Here is a 24,603-nt window from a genome sequence, read left to right on the forward strand (position 1 = left end):
CCTGCTCCAGCAGGTCGCAGAGAACGGGGGTGAGAGAAGACTCCAAACCTCCCTCCACCCGCTCATTGTAGTGTTGATGCATGTGTGTTCTAAGGTGCATTTAAAACCCAGGAGGGCATGGAGCTACCTGCCAGAGAGCAGCAGGTAAGCGCATGGTCCCTCCTGCTAGCCCTCAATGTCTACGTGTATTCAAAATTGAGAGGTGGGCAACGACGCCAGGGGTGAGGTGTACACCCTGATGACCAATCCTATATGTATGTGTAATGAGAGTGTGAGTAATGTGAATGTCTAAGTTGTGGGATAAAATTGAGGGGGGGGGGGGGGGGGGGTAGCCTCCTCTGCACCCTGGTTCAGCACCTGTTCAACACCCAGACTCTTCTAGAATGAAGCCATGCTGTTGTAATAGATGCACTATGTGGTTTGGCATTGCCTTGCTGAAATAGTTAAGACTTTTCCTGAAAAAGACATCGCCTGGTTGGAGCATATGTCCCTTTCATTCATGGCGCCTTGCAAGATGCCAATTCCATAGGCATTAATGGCCATCAGAGATGCAGGCTTTTGAACTAAGGCGCGATAATGAACTGGATTGCCCCTCTTCTTTTTAGTTCGGAGGATGTAGCGTCAGTGTTTTCCAAAAACAATGTCACATTTCTAACTATTAGACATCAGAACAGTTTTCCATTTTGCCTCATTTTATGTTCAGTTGACGATGGCACTCTTTCTGGATCAATAACCTGCATTTAACCTGCATTTGTGGTTGGAATGTTGAAAGTGGTTTCTGAGTTCATGTAGTGATTTCCATGACAGAATCGTGGCTGTTTTTTGGCATCTGTAGCGGTCACAAGGTAATGTGAAGGGGACCAGGCGGGAAAAAACAACCACACGAGCCTTCAGTCATTTTTCAGAGCTCTGAATATATTCTTTTATCCATGTACAGAGGTTTAACATGCTCACCATCGACACATCTAAAAATAATCTCCTTAAATAGATGCTGGTCATACCACCACCAATAAAATTTAAAAGATTTTCCCCCGACATAGCCCAGCTACAAAAAACCTATACAGTTAAATACTGCAGTTATTCTAACACACCTCACATATATCTGATTACAAACACCCAGCTAAATTATATACAAACTAACTAAATCGAATGAAACTGAAACTTCAGCCCACTCCCCCCCAGCTCTCATCTGATGGTTTAACTACAAACACTATCAGTGGATAATTGGAGAACTCCTTTCAGGTGAACATCATTAGGCTGTAATGATGTGTGCACTGCATGACTCAGGCTTTCAGGAAGTTGACCTCCAAAGACGGAGAGAGTAGTTAATGGACTTCAAAACAAAAGCATAGCAAAATCAAAACTTCCTGTGAGACATTGTGGGTGCATGCTTCACCTTAGTGAGGGACATGCTTCCCAGTATCAAATACTGATTTTCAGTCTTGTCCCTTGCACACAAATTTCTCCAGATTCTCTGAATCTTTTGATGCTATTATGTACTGTAATGTCTTAAAAATTTGACATTGTGTAACAGTATTCTGATATTGTTCCACAACTTGTAAATTTGTGAACCACTGCCCATCTTTACTTCGGAGAAACTCTGCCGCTCTAAAATGCTTCATGAGATGGTAAAGTGTTTCAGTTTAATTGTTTCATATGTTATTTCATGTGTTATAAATGCATTATCTTCTGTTGTAAATAAAACATGAGACTTTACTTATTTACATTTACATAGCATCCCGGCTTTTTTAAAGATCGGGGTTTTAAGATGCTGCTAAACGTGAAGCCAATGCATGAATCGGTTCTTTTTCTAATAGCCAGTAGTGAGCATCTCTTTGGGTTGCAAAAAGATGTCTGGCGTGAGAAAATCACCTTGCTTCTCATTGGATGTGTGACCTTTCAAGACTGCTTTCAATTAGTTTAGGGTGTTAGTTTCTAGTTCAAAGCTTTTCAACTCACTGTGATGTTTGTTTTTTTAATTATCATCCTTTTCAGAATCAGAATCAGAATACTTTATTCATCCCTAAAGTTATGTGCAGAGTATGCTTTAGAGCCTGGCTACCTTGTGATCGAGTGTGTTGTTTCTTCAGTTTCTTAGTCCACTTGTCCAGCCTGTTTTCAAAAACTGTGATGGCCACACCCAAAAAGGCCACTAGAGGAACCCTCACTAATGAATATGTTAGGCAGTGAGATCCATCTTTCACGTAGCTTAAATTCATGGCTTCAAGTGGGTTGAAAACATTTGTTTTACTATGCAAGGGAAACCAACTGAGGGAAAAAAACCCAGCAGTCATGAATTCTGAACACTTGTCACTGCAATTATTAAAACCACCCTGCCTACGTTACCAAAAATGAGATTAATCTTTACCTCCTGCCTCCAGTTACACCACTTTCATGCCATATGCTGTATAGCAGAGTTGAGAAAGATGTTAATGACTTGAGAGTGTTTTGGCTTGTAATTAAATCTCTGGCGCCATTTTGAAATCTACTGGCACTCAGTTTAATGAGTTATTGAGATTCATGACTTCCAAAACGCACACCTGCCCTAATGCAAATGACAGGGGTCTTCCTTAGAGACATGGATACCAAGGCACACAGAGAACAAAGATGTGCTGAGTCAGAGCGGCTTTGGGAAAACAGGGAACAAAGGCCTTCTTCCCTTTACATCTGAATGTCTCATTTCCCAATTTCCCATTAAAATCTATTCAGATAATAACTTTTCAAAAGATAACTGACTGACCTAATAAACCCAGAACTATGGATGTAACGTATGAGTCATACAATCTTTGTGCTTGTTAATTTCACTGAGTGTTCCCCGGTGGTTCAGAACCCAAAACATGCTAAATCAATAGGCATGCTTTAATTGAATAAAGTACCTCTTGATGAGTCACACTTTCACTGCATCTTCAAGCTGGGACTGAAGAACAGCATCTTTTTTATATCGTCACATTAAAATAGCCTTGATTTCAATCAAATCGTGCTCTTGGATTCAACACGGTGAAAAGCTCCAGCGGTGCCATTAAAAATGTCTTTTTGTTCTTCTTACATTTTCAGTTAAGTGATGATTAATCAAGGCCAGAATGCAGCAGAACATTCAAAATGCACGTCTTCAGAGTCTCAGATGCAGATAACTCAGTGGAGATTTTTCTAGACTATTCTTGAGCTGGGGACAAAAAAATGACTACAGTATTTCTTAAAGCTTTCGGTTTAGTCTTAACAATATGGATTTTTTGGTAATTCTGAAAGATTTAAAACTCCAAGCTTGCGCTTTCGTTTTCCCTTACAGTGGCCTAAACAGTCAATTAATTGTTTTTCTGTGAAAATGCGATTACTAGAAGCCTGCATTCGCTCATCAACTCATCTCCTGAATCTGTAAGCTGCTTAATGTTTCCATGAGTCTCCTAAGAAGTTTTTAAGCTTACCTGTTCATTCTTGTGAAAATAATAGGCAATTCGCATCCTCCTCAGTGTGCGCTCAGTGTATTGACTTTTCGGGATGAAATGAAGACACCTAAAAATATCTGCTGGCAAAAGATCTTTGAAATTGTGCAGCTGAACAGCAATAAGATACTAGAGAACATGGATGGGGATGAATGGATGGGTCGTTGTGTTTTTTTGGGACTTGCAAGAATGCCTAGATAGAAAGCAATTACTGACATAAAGAGAGAGATAAGTCCCTAATCTCCCCTCTTTGCTTTCATCAGGAGCAGCTGGCCTTGCTTTTCCTCCTATACTAATGCAGCCTCTATAATAAATTCCCAGTTGGGACTTTCAGTTTCATTTCCCTGCACTCCACCCTGCTTACCAGCAAATTATTGCTGAAATGAATGGCAACATGGTCAAAAATGTGTAATTGCCATGAAAGTCTTCTGTCAAAACATTTAGTTTGGAATGTATAATCTGTAGCACATGGAGAGGAAAGCGAAAAGCACAGTTATTTGAAAAGCAGCAGAGAAATCTGTGTTTACATCCAATTAAGTCCTATTTTTGAGTAGGGCAGAAAATATCTACAAGCGTGGACGTCAGATGACTGCTGCTCCCATTGAAACGTTGGATTTATCAAATATTAAACATTTAAACGGTAATGCATTTGAACAAATACCAGTCCTATAAACCTAATTTTAAATATAAACGGGCTATGCTTGAAGATGCTGTTGTAGCTCCAAACTGTTTGAAGCCTTGATATCATATTGATTTCCTCACGGATTTAAGCAGAGACAGAGCAGCAGTAAAGTTTCATAAAATGTTCAAATAGCCTGCATTATTAATGATCAGTGTGATACGTAGGTCTAGTAACTCCCACAGACACGCGCAAGGTGTGTGTCTGTGTGTAGCATGCTCGTACCCGCGTGTTCCTAATGAGTAAGTAGTGATTATAATGGCGTGCAGTCAGTAATTTAGAAAATCATGGCAGGAACATAAATCCAGCGCTCTTTTGTTGATCGCTAACACAGTGTACCATTTAATTACCTGGAAACAGATGGTTGGAAACGAGTCCAGAATAAGCCAGAACAGCAGGTTAAAGAGGAGATTGCTTTGGACCAATAAATACTGAAAAAAGGCAACTGATACAAGGCTCCATTTGACTCTACGCCTTGACCGATGTGCTTATGCGTGACTATTGAGCGTGAACATTCACTGCTTTTATAGCTTTCAGATAAAGCCATATTCATTTGGAAACAATATATCCATTCATCTTTATTCCTACCTGTGCCCACAAGGATGTCTTAAGATAAGATAAGATAAGATAAGATAAGATAAGATAAGATAAGATAAGATAACCTTTATTAGTCCCACACGTGGGAAATTTGTTTTGTCACAGCAGGAAGTGGACAGTGCAAAAGTTATGACGCAAAAATTAGAATACAATAAGAATAAATACAGTACACAGCTGTACAGAATAGAATAAAATAATATACTATATACAGTAGAATAAAATAGAATAAAAATATACAATAAGATAAAAATAGAATACGAATGCTATATACAACTGAGTAAAAATACAACGATGCCAGAAAGGATTATTGCACTTAGTGTTATTGCACATGTGTGGATGTGTGTGTTTGTTCAGTTAAAGTCTTTGTTGTGGAGTCTGACAGCAGTGGGGAGGAAAGACCTGCGAAATCTCTCCGTCCCACACCGTGGGTGCCGCAGTCTCCCACTGAAGGAGCTGCTCAGTGCTGTCACAGTCTGCTGCATGGGGTGGGAGACGTTGTCCAACAGGGATGACAGCTTAGCCGCCATTCTCCTGTCACTCACCACCTCCACTGGGTCCAGAGGGCATCCTAGAACAGAGCTGGCCCTTCGGATCACCCTGTTCAGTCTCTTCCTGTCCCCAGCAGAGATGCTGCCGCCCCAGCAGACCACACCATAAAAGATAGCAGAAGCCACCACAGAGTCATAGAAGGTCTTCAGGAGTGGGCCCTCCACCCCAAACGACCTGAGTCTCCGCAGCAGGTACAACCTGCTCTGCCCTTTCCTGTAGAGGGCGTCTGAGTTATGAGTCCAGTCCAGTCTGTTGTTCAGATGAACACCAAGGTACCTGTAGCTGTCCACAGCCTCAATGTCCATACCTTGGATGTTCAGTGGTTGCAGTGGAGAATGCTTGTGCCTGCGGAAGTCTACCACCAGCTCCTTGGTTTTACTGGCGTTGATCTGGAGGTAGTTCAGCTGGCACCAGTCCACAAAGTCTTGAGTCAGTCCTCTGTACTCCTTGTCGTCCCCATCAGTGATGAGGCCGACTATTGCAGAGTCATCAGAGAACTTCTGCAGGAAGCACTGGGTGGAATTGTGGGAGAAGTCTGCAGTGTAGATGGTGAAGAGGAACGGAGCCAGAACCGTTCCCTGTGGGGCCCTGTGGGTCTTATGCGATGCAGTGATTGTAGTGCTCCAAACTGGTGTTGAAGTGCTTGACATTGGCTGATTTCTTTTTTCTCTTAGACTTTTTTTTTCTTTCTGTGGAAGTAGACTAAAAGCAAACATTCTTTAAAGAGATATTTCAGGAAAAATGTATTAATACCACCATGTACTCATGTATTAATACCCAGCTCAATAATAGCTATACGCTAATATCTGTATGAGCGAGTAATTTTATCTGCCAATGAATCAACATTTTAAAAAGTAAAGAAGAGACGGGAGAAACACCCTTCAGTCATGCTATGAGTGCTGATGTTGCATAGTTTGTCCACCAGAGGACACTCTGCACCTCTCCTGTCGGCAACAAATGTGTTTAAAACAGCGTAAACGAATAATCAACAGCTTGTTGTCGATTATTTATTATGTATAGTTATTTAGGAGTCTTGACGAAGCTATTGTATGTTTGTACCTGAGAGAAAAATAAATAAAAAAGAAAGATTTGTGTCTCAGTTCCATTCCCTCCAGTTTATAGACACTTTTAGCTTCTTTCAGCTCACTGTTTTGGTTTTACGACACTCTGCTGTTTTTCATCCAGTACGCACTACCTGAACATAAAGGCATGAATGCCGCTGTATTTTTACCACAACAACATAACATTCCGATAATGTGTCAACATCTAAAACTTACTGACTTTATAAGCAGTACTGACCCATTTTAAAGCAGCATCTAGGGGCCAATCAAATACTAATAATAGTCTAAAGAACAGGTAAACAATGAAGTTGTCAATCTAGGTAAAGAAAGAGCACAAATTTTAATGCTTCTTTTCTTAAAGGGTTGACAGGGTGGTGCTTTAGGACTTGAGGAGAATCTACTGTCTAATTCTGTGTGACAGTTTGTGCAAACAAAATGAAGAAAGGAAGTAAATGCATACCAAGACACGCAGGCACAATAAAGTAGAAAGACACTTTTTTAAAGACACTCTTCAAGTGCAAAGAGGGTTAAGTGTTTTATATTGACAATAGGTATTTGCCATCTGCCTGTCAAATGATGTTTAGAAACTAACAGTATTACAAATTTAAAAACAAAGCATTTCTAGACTAAGAATATCCAAACATTTTGGTGTAGCTTTTACTTTAGCCTTGATAGCTTTAGATTAAAAAACAATTTCCATAGCTCTTCATTACAGAAATGTCATGTAGCTGTGGGTAAATTGATCTACTGCTTGATGCTGCCTCGTTCACTCAGTGACCAGACGTGCCCTTTGCTGTTGTAACGTTACATGTGTTGTTTGGAACAAGAATTGTTATGAACAAGCTTTCCAAAGAAATCAATGTGGTCAATGCTGCGCAATATGAAGTTGCTTGTGAAGAATGGCAATATAATGGCTGACAGACTTGGCCTGTGGTATTGCCACAATATTGCTGCTCCATCATAATTGCTGCCCCAGCACCTCCATTTTCCACTTCACTTTCTCTTCGACCTGTCCTCCACTCCTCTCTTTTCCTCCCACCTCCTCTCCACCTCTAAGGCTGAAAAGACAGTAATCAGACCTCATTGACTTGGAGCTGACAACACATAATCACCACATCTCTGAATGTGTTTCAAACGATCAAAATAGATGCTTTATATATCCCCCCCTTCCACATCAGCTTGATGCACCAAAAATACAAAAATCAGTCAAAGACAAAAACAATATTTTGCATGTCAAAATTTAAATAAACTTTTTAATTTCTTCAAAAGGTTCTATCCCCAAACTCTTTGAGTGACTCAGCTGTGACTGAGCACTCTTTTCAACAATAAAAATAATATTCATAGTACCTCCATCTAGGTACGAGGTGACGCTAGTCTTTGTCTGCTGTCGTTTATCATAATCCCATAATCACTTTGCAGCTTTTTGACCATGGGGCCTTTTACATCTTTGACACTTTGTCATCTTTTAAGTGTGTAAATTTGTGTGAGAGGGGAAGAAAGGGAGAGGTTACACACAGATAATCACTGTTATGTCTGGGGTGAGAGGAAGAAGGGAAGTGAGAAGTGTTTCTATGGCAACCAGTGAGCTTTTCTTTTACCAGTTGCCAACACATAGATACACACACACACACACACACACACACACACACACACACACACACACACACACACACACACACACACACACACACACACACACACACCATGGACTACAGGTAAACATCTACATTGTCCTTGCAGGAGACATGAATTGAGCCACTGGCCATAAATTAGAAAGACAAAGGGCCGGTCACCATAGAAGAAGGTTAATTATCGGGTCTGAGGAGTGAACCTGGTTGCTCTGGTTAAATTCCTTGGTTACAAAGTAACAGATGACTTCAAACTATTCTAAAGGGCAAAAAAGACCCATTGCTTGCTATTCTTTTAACCTGCATTCTGGCCTTTATGTTGTTTTACAACCTTTAATGAGTAGTGTTTAGCACAAATCCCATTACACTGCATGAAAAAAACTCTTACATTGAACTTCTTCTGCCACAGAATCACATTTCAAAATAAACTATTTCAAGCCACTATTATTTTACACAATTCTGAGAAAGAATAAAATAGTCAAGACAGCAGCAACAATATGTCCATCCATCCATCCATCCATCCATCCATCCATCTTTTATCGCTTGGTTTGGGTCACAGGTGCAGCAATCTGAGCATAGAAGCCCCCCTGCCACCTGATCCAACCCACTACCCAACCTTTTAATTTTTTTCATTTATTTTATTTTATTTTCAGCTGTTACAGACGGGACAGACATGACTGAGGGATATGAAAGGGAAAAAGAAAGATGAAGGAAAAGAAAAAAGAAGGGAAGAGGGACAATGAGAAAGGGCACTTAAAAAGAGAAAGAAGAGAAAAAAATCTCCTGGATCACCTGTTGAGAGAAAAAGAAGAGAAAACAAGCAAAAAAAAAAAACAGAGCAACATACTAAACACAACACCAACAGTGAACACCCGTGTGCTCATCTGTGTGGATCAGCGCGCTTGTATTCAAAAGGTTTCCCCATGTAACGATCTGCTAGGGGATGTAGAGAGCCATAGCCCCGTCCCCCAGGGCATGAAGCCGGCATGGAAGAGATCCAGGCTTCAGACATCCAGAGGCCCCAGAGTGCGAGAGCCCAAGGAGGACCACCGGAGGGGCATCCGTGCCACCCTCCTGGGAAGAGCTGAGGAGAGCCCCAGATGAGGGGTCACCCAGTAACCACGGAGCAAAAGCCACAGGGGGCTGCACTGGCGGCAGCCAGTTGTGCCAGAGTGAACCGAGCCGCAGGCCCAGAGGCCCGAGGGCCCCCTTTGCCCCGGAAGAGGCCTGACCGAGCAACAGGCACCAGGCCCCGCCAAGTAGTCACCGGGAGTGAGCTGGTACATACCTGAGCGCCCAGCCCCGGACACCAAGAACCACCAACGCACCGACCCCTGAGGGCATCAGTTACTGGCAGGGAGTGTGGTGAGGGGAGATAGGCCTCCATACTTTGGAGGGCCTGGGAGTTCCCAGAGAGGTGGAGTGTAAGACCCGACCTGACATATAAACACAGACAAACAGGCACACACAGACACAAACATGCATTCCCACCCTCATGCACACATATACAAATAGTCAGCACTCACCCAACGTAAGGATAGACATACATGGACACTGTACACACAATCACACTCCCCAAACATACTCTATACCCCGGGTCCAGGTACCCTCGCCCCTAGAGGGGGAAACGGCACCTAGACCCAGGAGATGTTACCCTTTCCCCCGGGGTGGAGGCAAGCAGACTGCCCCAGGCTCCGCAGCAGCAGGGAGGCCCCGCATCCCAGATCCCAATTGGATGGCCAACACCTCCTCCCAGCCCCCCCACCCTGATGGCCAGCAGAGAACAGGGGTGTGTGAAGACCCCAAACCTCCCTCCTCGCGCTCATGTGTAGTGTTGCTGAGTGTTGTTCTAAGGTGCATTTAAAACATGGGAGAGCATGGTGCTGCAGCCAGAGAGCAGCAGGTGTTAGCACGGCCCCTCCCAAGAACCCTCAATGTCTACATGGATTTAAAATTGAGAGGTGGGCACCGGCGCCAGAGGTGGGGTTGAATACACAGACCGTCGCTGTTAACGTGCCCACCCTCAAGGCCCTATATGTAAGTGTAAGAGTGTGAGTAATGTGGATGTCTAAGTTGTGGAGTTAAATTGAGGCACAGGTGGCCAGAAGGGGAAAGAGGGGGGGGGGTATGCCTCCCCTGCACCCTGGTGACACACCCGCACCCCAAGGCCTTACTTGTGTGGGTGGGTGTGTTGGAGCGGGAAGAGGGAGGCAGCCGGGGATGGGGAGCAAGATGCCCCTCCCTGGGGCCAGCTCCCCCGGGGAGGGGCATCTTGCTCCTCCCTTCTTTGCTCCCTTTCTTCACAACCCACTACCCAAATGGTGGTGATCAGTTAACAGCTCATCACCTGTCTTTACCCAAGTGTCCAAGACATACAGACGCAGATCTGATGATACGATTACAAAATGAATCATTGACCTGCGACCTAGGGTGTCCTGGTGCCACATGCACTTACGAACACCCTTATGCTTGAACATAGCGTTCATTATGGACAAGCTATGCCTAGCAAGGGTTCCAATAATAGAGCACTGCCGCTCAATCAAGCCCTCCAAGTCATAGTATCCTTCCCATGTGGGCGTTAAGGAGACTGGGTACTCTGAACTCTTTTTTTTTCTTTTCGGTGCATAGGCACAAACGACAGCCAGGACCTGATCCTTGGCCTTGGGCAGCCTCTCACCTAGGCTGACTTCAAAATGGAACAGGGTCCAGTCCGTCCCCAGGAAACTAGTTCTAGAGCCCAAGGTATTGGTATAGGTACGTATTGAGGTGAGCCTAACTATATCTAGTTGGTATCTCCCAACCTCACACATTAACTCAGGCTCCTACCCCACCAGAGAGGTGACATTCCATGTGCCACAAGACAGTTTTGGAAGCCAGGGCCTCTAGTTCCTCACTCTAGTGTTGGGACAGACCCATGTAGCTTTTTTGGGCTGAGCCCAGCCAGACCTCGTGGGCTAAAGTTTGGCCACCAGATGCTTGCCCTTGAGCCTCCGCCCATGCCAGGCTCTTGGAAACTAAAGGGTCTACAGACTATGTGGAATATTTATCCTTGCATTTTGTAAGTGTTTAAAATCAGTGAATATAAGCTATCCATCTCTCAGCTGTAAACTAGTTTCCATTAGTAACATCTTCCCTTTTGTGTTGCTAACAACCAGGAGAAATGCTCCTAGGGGAGAGTGATGACTATTGATAGTCATAGTCTCCAATTTAAGGCTATAAACAAGACTGGCTAAAAAAAACCAAAACACCAACTCTGCTACTTTGCTCCTTCTTTCTAGATGTACTTGCTGCTTTGCCGCATTGCAGTACTATTAAAGGTAAGTTACACCTTTGTGTAGCTCGACAAAGAGGGTTACCGATTTTGTTGTGACCACTGATGCTGTTCCATATTTGCCATTTTATAAAAAGGCTTTGATAGCACTGTTCTTTACTTAATGACTCAATCTATTGTGAATATTCCTATGAAAACCAGATCATATGTTATATTAAGATTATTACCAGCATACGTTTGTTTTTGAGCTCAAACCACCTTTTAGTTTATGGTTTGTTTATTTTAGCATGTGAATTGAACACTTATTGTTTTTATGTTTTTCTCTGACTTGCCACCAAAATGGCCTTTTGCTCTCATTTGGCTTAAGGCTTAAAAACAAGGTACTGATTCTCTGGTATGAAACACTCTGAATTACCATATGTTTTTCTGGTGTGTGCGTTGCAAACAACTTGCACTGATGTCTACTGCCAAATAATTCTTTTAATCAATCATGGACTTTGTTTTCTATGGATCATGTGTTGGTTATTGTAGAGACCTGGCTGTTAGCTGCTGAGATGAGATGGCTCACTAGTCATTCCATCTCTCTCCTGTAAAATACTGAAGCATGTTTTTATGGATAGACTGGCCACACATACAGTACATATAAATGTGTACTTTTGCACTTGAATTAATACATAAATTGGACAAAATTAAAAAATAGATTTGATCTGGGTCCAAAATTAACAAGCAAGTTTCTTTGTACTGGCTCACAGACTTTTGAAAGGGAATGTGATCGGCAGGCAAGATGACTGAACTTGGACTGTCCTGGCTTCAACCCATCAGTCAGTCACCTAAGTCTAGACTGAGTAGCCAGATGTTTTCTTTATATTATTTTTAATTTGTTATTTTGTAAAATAACATATTTTGTTAGCTATCCATTTGTCTCAACCAATCTCTCTGTTCTTTTCATCTGTCTTGTTGCTAAGCAACAGATGGTATACAGGTCATATGTCGACCCTGCATTTAAATTGCAAATGGTACTAGCGATGCAGCTAAGAAATGATGTGCAGATGGTGGTCATGAATTAAAATGTGCTTCAGCTTAGATTAGTGAGTAACCTTAAAACAAAATAACAGCTGCTTTTACCAATTAGTGCTACAAATCATCAGGAAAAGAAAGACTTTCTGCACATGTGCTATAAAATCACGAAAAAGAAAACCTACAATGAATTTGAAGTGGAAAAATGAGCAATATTTGTTTTTAGTTCAGCAGAGAAGTGAAAGTCAAATAATGTGTCGTGTTGCATCTACCCTTTTGCCTGCTTATGATAATGTCACGCAAAAAGATTTTTACAGTCTCGGCTGACAAAAATCATGTACATGTGCCACCAACTAGGACTAGAAGTAAAACGACACAAGTTAGGCACATTTGATTGACAAGTTATATTAGACTCTGATTGTATTTAACAATTCCCAATAAAAGTTGAGCAGACATTAAAATCTTCCCATATGGGATGTCAGTTCGGTTCATTGGGTGAACAAGCGGCCAAATGCCACATGGCCCGAGTGCAGCCGCCCATGTTTGAGTCCAGCTCTCGGGTCCTTCAATGCATGTCTTCCCCCTCTCTCTCCCTGTTTCCCTGTCTGTCTATCTTCACTGGTGTGCTATCTATTTAAGGCAAAAAATGATAAATAATAATAATAAAATAAATACAATAGCATAATTATGAGAAGTATGACCCAAAGAACACTGCATTATTTTAAAATAATTTATTATGCTTCTCTCAGTATAATTGTTAAGATTTGCTTTTGCTGGCATTCATTTTCTTTATTAAAAAAAAATCCATTTAATGGTAAAATGGATTGACTTGTCAGAAGCCATCTACGGAGGCTTATCTTCTAGTCCAGATAAGCTCAAGCTTACTGCAAATGTTGCAGTTGTCAGTTTTATTTTGGTTTAGTTCATGCACTTTCAGGGGGAAGCTGATGCTGAGTGGGGAGATTCAGTGTATGTGTGTTGGAAGACTACGTGCTGAGTGAGTTCTGTAGAAAGCAACTGTATTATCTGGAATTTCTTTATAACAGTTTCACTTTATGTGCAATGGGCATCCTGCCAGTTCAATCCCTCTCGACCCATTTTTATCATCCTAACAACTAAATTAAGAGGGGACTGTGTGCACAGTAGCAGCGAAAAACCCGAACCATTGTTCTCTTTTCCACCACACTGATTGGAAATGGGGAGAAGCCAAAACCGGAAACAACAACATTCCTAAAAGTCTGGGTGTTGGCTTTATGACACATATTTCACATTGAGCCCAAATGTTAACCGCTGGCTACAAGATAACAAGCAGCCGGAGTGTGGGGTGCCTACATGCTGTGTGACTGGCGATGGCTGCACAGCTGAGTTATAGCGATGGGGAGGAGAGACACTGAAATGAAAACAAAACCGCTGGACACACACTGAGTCCCACAAGAAGAGACACGGCGCTGCTTGTGTGAGTGTCTGCTTTTGTACATCAGTGTGTGATTATTTGTGCGAGAGCACGAGATTAAAGGCTCTTCCTCACTGCTCGCAATGTGGACCCAGGGGATCTATGGATGCCACTCCTTCCAGAGACATGGTGTACTCTCCTGTCAAGGTTGATTAGCTGGAGGACGAAACCAATTTCCTCTGTTCTCCTTTAGCCCCAGCTGTTTTTTCCCTCCCTGATACTCTCGTTCTTCTTCTGCAGCTCTCTCGGCTTTTCACTTGATTTTCCTCTTGCCCGCTAAACACGGGTGCTCTTTGCTCTCCTTCACTGCTCTCCGGGCTCAGTATATCAAAACACAGCTAAAAAACATCACAAATACTGCAAATATTTGTGATTTTATGATCTCCAAGCTGTAAGTAGTTAGATGGACGTAGAAGTGTTTCAGCTGTTGTTTTAAGACACTGTTTTCATTAAGAAAAAGGTGTTTTTTGGGCAGCACATCCCTGAAAGACTTTACCCTCAAAAATACAGACCATAACATCTTCACTGTTTATTTTAATAAAGTGGTGGTTTCTAAATAATCAAATGTGTCACAATCTGCTGTGACCTTCAGGGGCTTTTGTGTCTTCATGTGAGTTTTCAAATCGGTTTAATATGCTATACACTTATGTCTTTTTCTTTTATCCCTCATATGGTTCCAGCTCTTATCTTTGCACACATGATTTTGCTTTGCAAGAACTGTTCCTTTTAAATGAAGTGAATACATACATTGCTTGCAATGTCTTCACTTTGATTCTCTTTGTATTCTTTATTTCTTCCATTTTTGTGAGTATATTTTTCTCAGTTTTCTCTGTTCTCAGGATTTGAGAGATCATTTGAGTTAAAACACTGCATTATTTTGTCTTGAGTGTAGTATTTCCAAGTGGTTCTGGGTTTTGGTATCAATATTTATCATTCATTGTTTGATAGCTTTGATTTGCTTGTTTGATTGTGTTAGTTCCTCTGTCCTTGTCCTAGTCTCGCCTTTGTGTCTTGTGCTCAGCATCTCCTGTGGAAGTCAGTCTTGTTTCCATGTTTGCTTACCTTTCTGTTTCCCCAGTCTTATCCCAATGTAGTTCTGTCAAGTTCATATGTCTTAGTCCTGGTCTCAGTGTTACTTCCTGTTTTTTTTAATCCCATGTGTGCACTATGTTCACTTTTGTTTCCCTGTCTCTTTAGTTAGACTTTCTTCAGCTGTGTGTCCAGGTGTATCCACTCTAATATCCTCCTGAGCGTTCATACCCTGTATAAAATCAAGCAGCAAGTCATGCAGTCTGGCTTTGCAAACATATGTGACAGAATGGGATTTTCTAAGAGGTCACTGAACAGAATTCCACCATTGCAAGAAGTCAGCTTGTGAAATTTCTTCACTCCGATATTCCATGATGAACTGTAACTGGTATTAATGCAAAGTGGAAGCAGCCATGGCAACTCCATCACCAAGTGGCAGAAAGTTACAGTACACTGCCTTACAAACTATGGAGTACATGGTGTGCAGAGAAACCAAATGTTGTGGCATCTCCATTCACACCAGTGGACCTTGTTTTTTTACAGCAATGGCGGATCAGCCTTGCAATAATCATGGAAGTGAGCAACATACACTAGCCGTGCCATAGAGATATAACAGCACAGAGATTGAGATGTTCTTTTTAAAGGTAAGATGTTATAGTAAAACTCCATGCTATCAAAACATCCAGATAAAATTAACTTGTGCCATACACCGCATGCCCAATATATTCGTAGGTTATTTTCAAATATATTAGATTTGAGATTTGGGTACTGTAAATACATAACAGACTACTACTAATAATGGACTGCATTTACCCTCAAAGCGCTTTACAATTCCACTATTCATTCACTCTCACATTCCCACACTGGTGGTGGGAAGCTACAGTTGTAGCTACAGCTGACCGACTACAGCTCATTCGGCCCCATTCTGCCAACCTAGTCCAATATTGTCGGCTCACGCTGGCAGAGCCTTTTATGATGTGGTCGAGCAAAGGTCAGCTCCACAATAATTGACCGTGAAGAAGGAAGCATTTTCTCTGCCTTTTCCTTGTCTCCCTTCAGCTCCCTTTCTGCCTGAGATCTCTATTTGCAGTGTTCAATAATCTCAGTGTAAAGCACAGGATGTTGAAATTAAGTCTGCCCTGGGGCAGACTGACAGACGCAAGGCTGCCATATCGCTCCATCGGTCCCTCTAACCATCACCAGTAGGTGGTAGCTTCCCAAGTTCCCAACCCTCTGAACCACGGTCACCACGTCTAGGTTACTGTTAGCAGGACATAACCAGAGATGGGCAGTAATGCGTTACTGTAATCTGATTACTTTTTTCAGGTAACGAGTAAAGTAAGGGATTACTATTGCAAAAACGGTAATTAGATTACCGTTACTTTCCCGTAGGAACGCTGCGTTACTGCGTTTCTAAAACCGTGATTTTTTTGCGAGAATGTCTCATGACAGTGACGTAAGCGAGTGCGACGTTGGTGACAACAGCTGTGTGCAGATCAACAATGGATCATATATCGAGTGCAGGAGAGAGTATGAGCGTGCAGCGTTTAAAGCGTGGAAGTACTGACCTTATTTTGAGTTTGATTCCATAAAAAGTGACAAAAACATTAGCGTCCGTTGTGCGTGGGAAGAAAACGTCTTTTTACAGCAAAAAAACCCCCTAAACTTCCAAGCAAGCTCCGGGAGTGCGCTGCCACGTAATGGGAAACTCACAGAGAAACTCGCGGATTCTTCCACTGACCGCTGCGGCACACCTGCACCAGGGTAAACCTCCGCCTACCCCACTCCTGCTTTACAGGTGAAAATAGAGCGACAGGACCGTTAGTCTTTGATGTTATTTATTTTCTGCTGTGTTTTACTTGCATCTATTTGAAAGAGTGAGTGTAAACACAAAAAATATTTTATTTTATGTGCTGGAATGTGCAGAAAATAGGTTTAAATGTTAAACAAATTTCTTCCAGTCAGAGAATGTTGCATATAATTACATTTTTTGCTTGATGCATAAAGTTAAAAGAAAACTAATAAAACAAGTTTTAAAAAGAGACTTTTCCATTTGATTACATTTTATATGATGGATTATGCAGAAAAAGTAGAATTGGGCTGAAAGATCTATCGCTTTATCACCTATTCAGGTTGTAAATCGTGTTTCTAAAAAGTAACTAAGTAACTAAGTAATTAATTACTTTTGAAAATAAGTAATCAGTAAAGTAACGGGATTACTTTTTTGGGGAAGTAATCGATAAGTAGTTACTGATTACTTTTTTCAAGTAACTTGACCAACACTGGACATAACTGTAGTCACAGTCTGTTGTTTGTATATTCTGTTATTTTAATGCCAATTTACCCGATGTTACAGAATTAGAGATTCAAAGTTCTGGTCGTTTTTTTGTAGTGAAGTTGAACTTATGTTGATGTTTCATATGACAACCCAAATTCTGAACTCCTGCTGACGCAACTCTGACTTAATCAAGAGGTCTGATAGTGTGGAGATGATAGAGGACATGATAGCAGACATGAGGAAGAAGAGGAGACCCTACTGGCCAGTTTTCATCCGGGAGCTTTAAGTGGAGAGGGTGAGCAGCTTTAAATACATGGGCGTCTACATCAGTGAGGACCTCACCCGGACATTTAACAGCACACAGCTGATCAAGAGGGCTCAACAGTGACTGTATTTTCTCAGGAGCTGTGGAAGTTCGGCATTCTTCAGCTTCTGCAGCGGCATAGCTGAGAGCTTCTTGACCAGCTACATCATAGTGTGGCATGGCAACGCCAATGCTTTGGACTGCAAATGCCTGCAGAGTGTGGTGAAGACTGATAAAGAGATCATTAGGACTCCACTGCCCTCTCTGCAGTATTTACTATCGCAGAGTTCCGTCTACGGCACATACAGCTGATGTAGCATTCTGAAGTGCACAGTAATCGTAGCTTATTGCAGCTCAGATTCTTTTATTTTATTTATATTGTGTGTATGCTTCTTTAGAACTGTTGTATATAGTTTTTAAATTATGGTTTATTTTTCTTATCATTTTTATATTTTTTTCAGAAGGAAGAATCGCATTGTTCAGGAAAACACGTTTCTTTACTGTGTATGACAATAAAACTAGCTGAGCCGGTCATGTAGATGTAATGTGTAGGTGGCCTAGTACTTTTGTCCATAGTGTATCTTTATGTTATGAAATACTTGCTAATCATTTCCTAATCTACACCTAGTAACAGTGCCCTTTAACAGCTAGCCTGCTGGCTTAATCTCCTCCTTAAATCCAACCAAGGGTAGTGGCTTTGGCCGTAGTAACTCAAGTCAGTGCTTGTGATTCCACCAGAATCCCTGCAGCACATTTCAGAAAAGTCCCAGGAGGAGAAGTTGTGTTGCAAAAAGTACATGTCCATTCTCCTTTTGAACAAAATTTGCCTCATACTGCATGGAGCAGATGAGGAGGGCAGGAAGTCAGACAGAGGAGCATTTTGAATTTTGAAAACAAAAGACTTGAAGCTGTGCAAAAAGACACAATAAAACTGTGCACAGAGACAAACACCCAGTGCATTCCCAGTCTTATTCACCAGCAGCACAAACTTGCCACTGTCATTCTTTGCTCCTTTACCGCACTGCCAACCTGTTTTGGTAGCAGTCTGTCTGGGAAGCTGCCTTCAGTCGACCCTTGGCTCTCTCTCTGTGCCATCTGCACCTCAAAGACTTTTACAAAAAGCCTTTAAAACCACCTCCTCACCCCGTGCTCTGCTTCTGGCTGCTTTTTATTTTTTTAAAAGCTCTAAAGCTTGGCATAAAACCAACGGCAACCATCTTTGTTGTCTTACATCTGGCCATTAAAATCAACGGTAAAGCTTATTGCCAAGTAATAGCAGCGGCATTCTTTCTTCCCAATGGAAGCTGATTCAGTCCCTGGATTCAAAGTAGAGATTTGTCTAAATTGAGATTTTGTATGGACAGCATTTTTTTTGCAGTTCCTACAAATCAAATTTCATGCACACTTGATGGTCTGGGCTTACCACATCACTAACAGTCTTGTGCATGCCACTGAAACTGACTACTCTTGCTGTGGGGAAACAACAAGAGTTTTTCCGGTGCATTTGTGTCTCTCTCATGCAGACACACACACACACACACACACACACACACACACCAAAAAACGAAAGAAAGAGCAGAGTGCAGATAAACAGTGAGATAAAAGTGAATAAACACTGTTGTATTTGTGCGTGCGCATGCATGCATTAAGAGACTGTGTACCCATAGCCCGGTTTGAGCAAGATTTAAAAAGAGATTTTGGGAAAATGATTTGCAGGTTCAGGCAGTGAGTGTCCATTACACACAGGCATTGAACTCAGCAAATGTATTGATTGCCAAAATATTAGCTAATGAAGCTCAGTCGGCCCCATTCTGCCAACCTAGTCCAATATTGTCGGCTCACGCCGGCAGAGCCTTTTATGATGTGGTTGGTCGAGCAAAGGTCAGCTCACACAATAATTGACCGTGAAGAAGGAAGCATTTTCTCTGCCTTTTCCTTGTCTCCCTTCAGCTCCCTTTCTACCTGAGATCTCTATTTGCACTGTTGAATAATCTCAGTGTGAAGCACAGGATGTCGAAATTTAAAAAAAAAGTAATCTGTAACATTTTCAGAGCACTGTTGAAACAAAAGAGACAACCTACGCCCAGTTCTTTTTATTTAGCACAAAGCCGCTCCAAATACTGTCAAAAATGGAGCATTCATTTAATTTATTAAAGGAAGTGATGAAAATGATCTTGAACACCAAACCCCATTACGCAAGGACAGACAAAAGATAAGAACTCCCCCTTCAGAAACTCAAATTGTGTCAACAGAATCATCAGATGTATAATGCCACGTTACAGCTCGCGCTGTTTGACTGGCAGGTCACCACCAGCGCCGTAGGAGTCAAGGGCACGCAACGGGGCAACTATTGTTCTTTAAGCAGAAAAGGACCTCATCACGCAGCAGGAGGAGAGCATAAACAGTCACGTCAGGCTCACTGAGATCACATTAGAATGATTGGAAAGGAAGACGCTGCCTTCAAGGCTCTGGGCTGTGACTCTGTCAGATGTGAGGTGTTAACATAGCTGTGAGGTGCTCTTTGAAACGAGTGTACATTTCATGGAAATCAGCGACTACACTGAAACTGTTCGTATGTGAGCCAGGCTTTGTGGTGAAATGCACAACAGCATGTGCTTAATCATTTTATGAAAGGGCAGATTTTGTGTTTATGGAAACTGCGTGTGTGCAGTTTTAACCGCAGCAATTAACAACATGCTGCTTATGCGAGTTAAAGCAAGCTAACCTTTAACTGCAGCTTATTTTTGGTGATCCAATCACACCTGCGGTAAAAATATACTTTTTCCATGATTTTTTTTCTCTTCTCCTTCCATAAGCACACTGGATCTGGAGCATTGTTACAATCCGAACATGTTGCTTTGTTGATTTGTTAATCAACAAAAGGAGGACAAAAACATTATGCTGCTCATGCGGGCTGATTTTTTTTGCAGAAACACAGGGATCAGGAAAAAAAGACTCCTCCCCTCACCTCCTCCGCTGTCCTTCTCTTCTTCCTCGATGCTGTTTTTGATGCTGTCGTACTCCTCGTCTATGTTCTGGTTGCCTCGGATCTGACTGAGCACGCGGCGGGCCTTCTGGGTCAGCCCACGCTGAATTAACCAGCGAGGGCTCTCTGGCAGGAAGAGGAATCCCATGAATTGGAGCACAGCGGGGAGCACAGACAGACCCAACATGTACCTGCGAGAGGAGAGAAGGAACACATGGAGTGAGACTAATTATGATCACAGAAATGCTGTTTTTAGTTTTGTTTGTTTGTTAGCTTTTGACTAATGAAGGGTTTGAAAGGTTGAAAAGGTTTGATGTGCAAAATTCAACTGCATATGCAAGAACAATCAGGTTTCAGCAACGCTCCCCTGCATTCACTTTATGCTGACAAGTTCAGCTAGCAACACGTGGTTTACTTCATTAAAATTAAACACTGGGGAAAATGTCAAGGCTTTTTTCAGATTCCTCTGCTTAAAATAACCTTAACATGTACATTAAACATTTAGATTAATCGCTGCACATTAGAGATAAAGTTCCACTTGCTAGAAGCCTTGCTTGAGAAAGAAAATCAAAACAATAAAGCGTCACTGTCTAATATCACTGCATAATTAGTTTACCCTAGCAAAGGCACACTATGCTGCACTGAAGTGTAAAAAACTGCAGGATTGCTCTGCAAGCATAACATGTTATGTGCCAGTAAGGCAAAGAATAGGAGGATATAAGAAAAGTAAAAGGGTAAAAGGAGGCTGTAATAATGACAAATTGCTAGAGACTGCAGTAAACAGCCAGAAGTACAAGGTTTTTCTTCTTCTGCGAAGGCAACGACATCAATCTGAGAACATCTGTAATCTTAACTCAATCGGTTTTCCATTATCATTATGAATCACACAAATCTAAGGCTCGCCGAACAATCTCCTTTGTGTCTATCAGAACTGCAGCCGAGGCAAATCCTTTCAAAACGACCAATTCTTATCAACAGTATCTCGCAGCTCGCCGCTCAAAGACTCAGAAGACCGCGAAGCTGCATTCAGCGTGACACGAGGAAAGGACGCGAACAGAAGAAAGAGAAAACAAGAGTATCGCTCCAATAAACAGCACAGCTGCTCCCAGTAAATGCTAAAGACTGACCCGTGCTTGTGTTGACATTTTGAATGAGGGTTTGAGCCGGAATGAAAAGATTTTCTGGCATTTCATACGCTAAGAAGCCAAAAAAGAGACGATGCTATCACATCTGATTATATGACTATCATTAACGAAGGCGGCATTGTTTACATCCTGTGAGAAGTGTAAAAGTTCTGCTTCTGTATTCTTTTTTCTGTTGAGATACAAATTGCGGTGTGGAAGGTGCTATAACACATTTTGCGTGCAGTGAAAGGTGGAGCTTGGATGTAGCTTTGGGGTTTGAAGAGTGAATTCCTTAACCCTGTATTTTTTTTTAAATGGCCACTAGAATGGTTGGAAAAGTAGGGGAAAACTGGGAAAACTGACCTTGGACTGAGTTTCAGGAATGAGCGTTATTATTGGCTGACAACTTGTGAATGTCAAGTGTTTCAAACGATAGTTCGATAACCACTGGGGGTGAAAGGTGTATGTGAAAAGTTCATCAGTGTGTGTCTGACCTCCAACCGTCATGGCGCAGATAGCTGAAGGCTCCGTCGATGAGGCTGGCTGTGAACTGCCCCCCCGTGATGAAGAGGGTGTTAACGGTGACTAGCTGACCCCTTAGGTGGGGTGGAGAGGCCTCAGCGATGTACACGGGAACTGTCATAGAGGCAATACCTATACAGTAGAGGAAAGAGAGGGAAAGGAGATGATTAGGAGTAGGAACTATTGGCTGAAGTAGAATTTCCAAATGTCGACTTACAAGTTTATATAGCAAAATGGATAACACATTTTATCCATCCATTTTCTTCTGCATTGAAATTCATGGTCGAGGGGGGACTGAAGCATATTCCACATCTTAAAGGTGAGGGGCATGGTACACCCTGCACAAGTCACTAGTTTGCCTCAGTGCTAAAAGTCAGAGACAGCCTATTTACATTCACATTTATAACTATGGGCAATCTAGAATCACCAATTAACCTATCCCTGTGTTTTTGGACTCTGGAACGAAGCCCTAGCGGCTAGTGAGCACTCATGCAGACCCAGGGAGAACATGCAAACTTAAAGGTCCTAGGCAGGATTCAAACCCAAGGAACTGAGTTGGTCATGCTCAGTCATCGAGGTAAGGAAATCCCAGGAAGTTGATTCTGTTCATTTAGACTTTGTTCAATCCAACCGATGACCCAAAAGTGGCACTCAAGTATCAGGAAAAACAATATTTACGCCGGTTTAACCATATTTAAAGTTAGCAGACATACCATTTCACAATCACTTTATTTCTGTGATACATTTCAGCCATTTCATTCCCACAGACATGCACACTCGAACATGGTAATTGCAGAAATAAAGCGTACATTACAGATTTTAATTTAATTTTGTGGAATCTGCAGTGGCCCTAGACTAATCATCGTGACACTAATCTGACATGTTATCGCTTTGGCTTGTTAGGACAATTTGAAAATGATTTAAACTGCAAAATAGCATTTTTTTTAATACAGTAAGTGACTTTTACAAAAACAAATGTACACACTTATTGAAGTTATTTGGGTAATGTTTGCAACGCCTACAAAAAGTTACGCTTGGTCTTCTTCAGTAAGTTTGACCATATTTGCTCAACGGTACCAACAGTGATGTCACAAAGATGTTGACGTAAATCCAAGAGACAGAAACAAGCATACTGCAGTGTCTTCCAGTGTGCTACTCACACACGGTACACAGGCTGACCACACACAAACACATACAGGGCAATGCACACTTCTACACTCTCAAAAACACAGACCAAAACGTGTGTGACTGGATGTCTGACGAGGTGCCATGAGGCTGAGGCTTTCTGCAGCTGGCTCCCCATAAGCTCTATTAATAGTCTGCCATCTACACACCCCACCCCACTCCACCCCTCGCCTCCCTACAGCCACCGCCCTGGCCTGAACGGCCGCCATGACTACGTGGCTACCCGTCGCCATGGAAACCACTTGCTGGGAAACGAGCCATGCTGTTTCCAAGCGGGCACCACACTGTGGCAGCTCTGGGAAGACAAATCAATAAGCAAGATAGGAGGAAATTTACTATGTTTTTCTTTCTCCCCCTTTTTTAAAATTAATTTGTTCACTGCTTTTTCTCAAACAAGAAGGACAAAAAAATCAGCATCTTGAGACGTTTAATAAAAGAGCACAAAACCCCAAATTACAAACTAATAAAAGGTGAACTGCAAGAGAAACTGTGGTTTAATGTCAGATTGGAAATCCGTGTGCGTGATTGGGGGATGGGCACGCCAAAACACACGTGGAAACACTCCGCTCTGCTCTCACACAACCTCGAACTGCAAACACACCCTAAGGATTTAGAGTCAAGTCTTTATCTTTGTTATGGCTAAAAAAAGGATTACCATCTGATGACGGAAATCCGAGATCCAGAACACCCCCTGAAATCGAATCAAGTGCTCTTTGGCAATGAAGCCTGTCTGCTCAGCCCAATTTAATAGAAATGCATTTATAAGCCTTGGAGAGGTCCTGCCGAAAGATGAATGCAAGACAAACCCTATCGCGTCCACAGGTTACACTAAAGTTAGGATTCTGAAACTTTGCCTTGTGTAACTCAGCATAACCATAAATATCTGGGGGAAAAAGCATAGATGTGTGTACTGCCGTTCCCTATAGCTTTAGCATTCAGTTGTTACGGTCCCTGTCTGATCTTCAGGAGCATTAGCATCACGCTCTGCTGCACCTTTAGCCAAAGCCTTTGTGTTATCCTCTCTTCTGGACATTAAATTAGGAAAACAAAGAAAAAATGTGACAAAAAAACCCCTCTGTCATTCTAACAGAGCTGTTCAGCAGGGAGAGTTCATCTAGGCTTTAGCAGGGCTTAGAAGTAAAAGTCTTTATTTATCGTTGGCTCACTAACTAATAGCCGGAACCTTTCCACACTAAAATAGACATGTAAATCCCATTAGTGTTAAAGACATAGAACTGAGCCTGTCTAATGACTATTACTCTCCGTGTACTTGAACTGTGCTGCTAGGAGGCTTTTAATAAAACTGATGGAACATCCAGCAACTTAAAACAGTGGCATTGAGCCATCTCACATACAGAAACTACTGCAGAGTCTCCTGGGAATTGTAGTTTTAAAGTCATCTAAACCCAAAAAGAAACAAAGTCACAAATGACCAAAGCGGTTTGTCTGCTTCAATTCCTCTTCTGTTGCGTGTGCTAGC

The 24,603-nt window shown here is 42.0% G+C and overlaps 1 protein-coding gene across 2 annotated transcripts in view; it reads right to left on the reverse strand.

The window, feature by feature from the left end:
* Positions 1–24,603, reverse strand: part of slc2a13a (solute carrier family 2 member 13a) — a 99,846-nt gene that overhangs the window by 55,847 nt on the left and 19,396 nt on the right. For both annotated transcript variants that reach the window (XM_085385786.1, XM_085385787.1), the window contains exons 2-3: positions 21,911–22,070; positions 20,275–20,483 (exon numbers count right to left, since the gene is read on the reverse strand). In XM_085385786.1, the coding sequence (XP_085241912.1) occupies positions 20,275–20,483; positions 21,911–22,070 (369 nt within the window). The remainder of the gene's footprint in view (positions 1–20,274; positions 20,484–21,910; positions 22,071–24,603) is intronic.

The sequence above is a fragment of the Rhamphochromis longiceps genome, linkage group LG17 (genome assembly GCF_057381845.1).
Source record: "Rhamphochromis longiceps isolate RC_006_pf linkage group LG17, R_longiceps_female_GT1.1, whole genome shotgun sequence".
Taxonomy (NCBI): Eukaryota; Metazoa; Chordata; class Actinopteri; order Cichliformes; family Cichlidae; genus Rhamphochromis; species Rhamphochromis longiceps.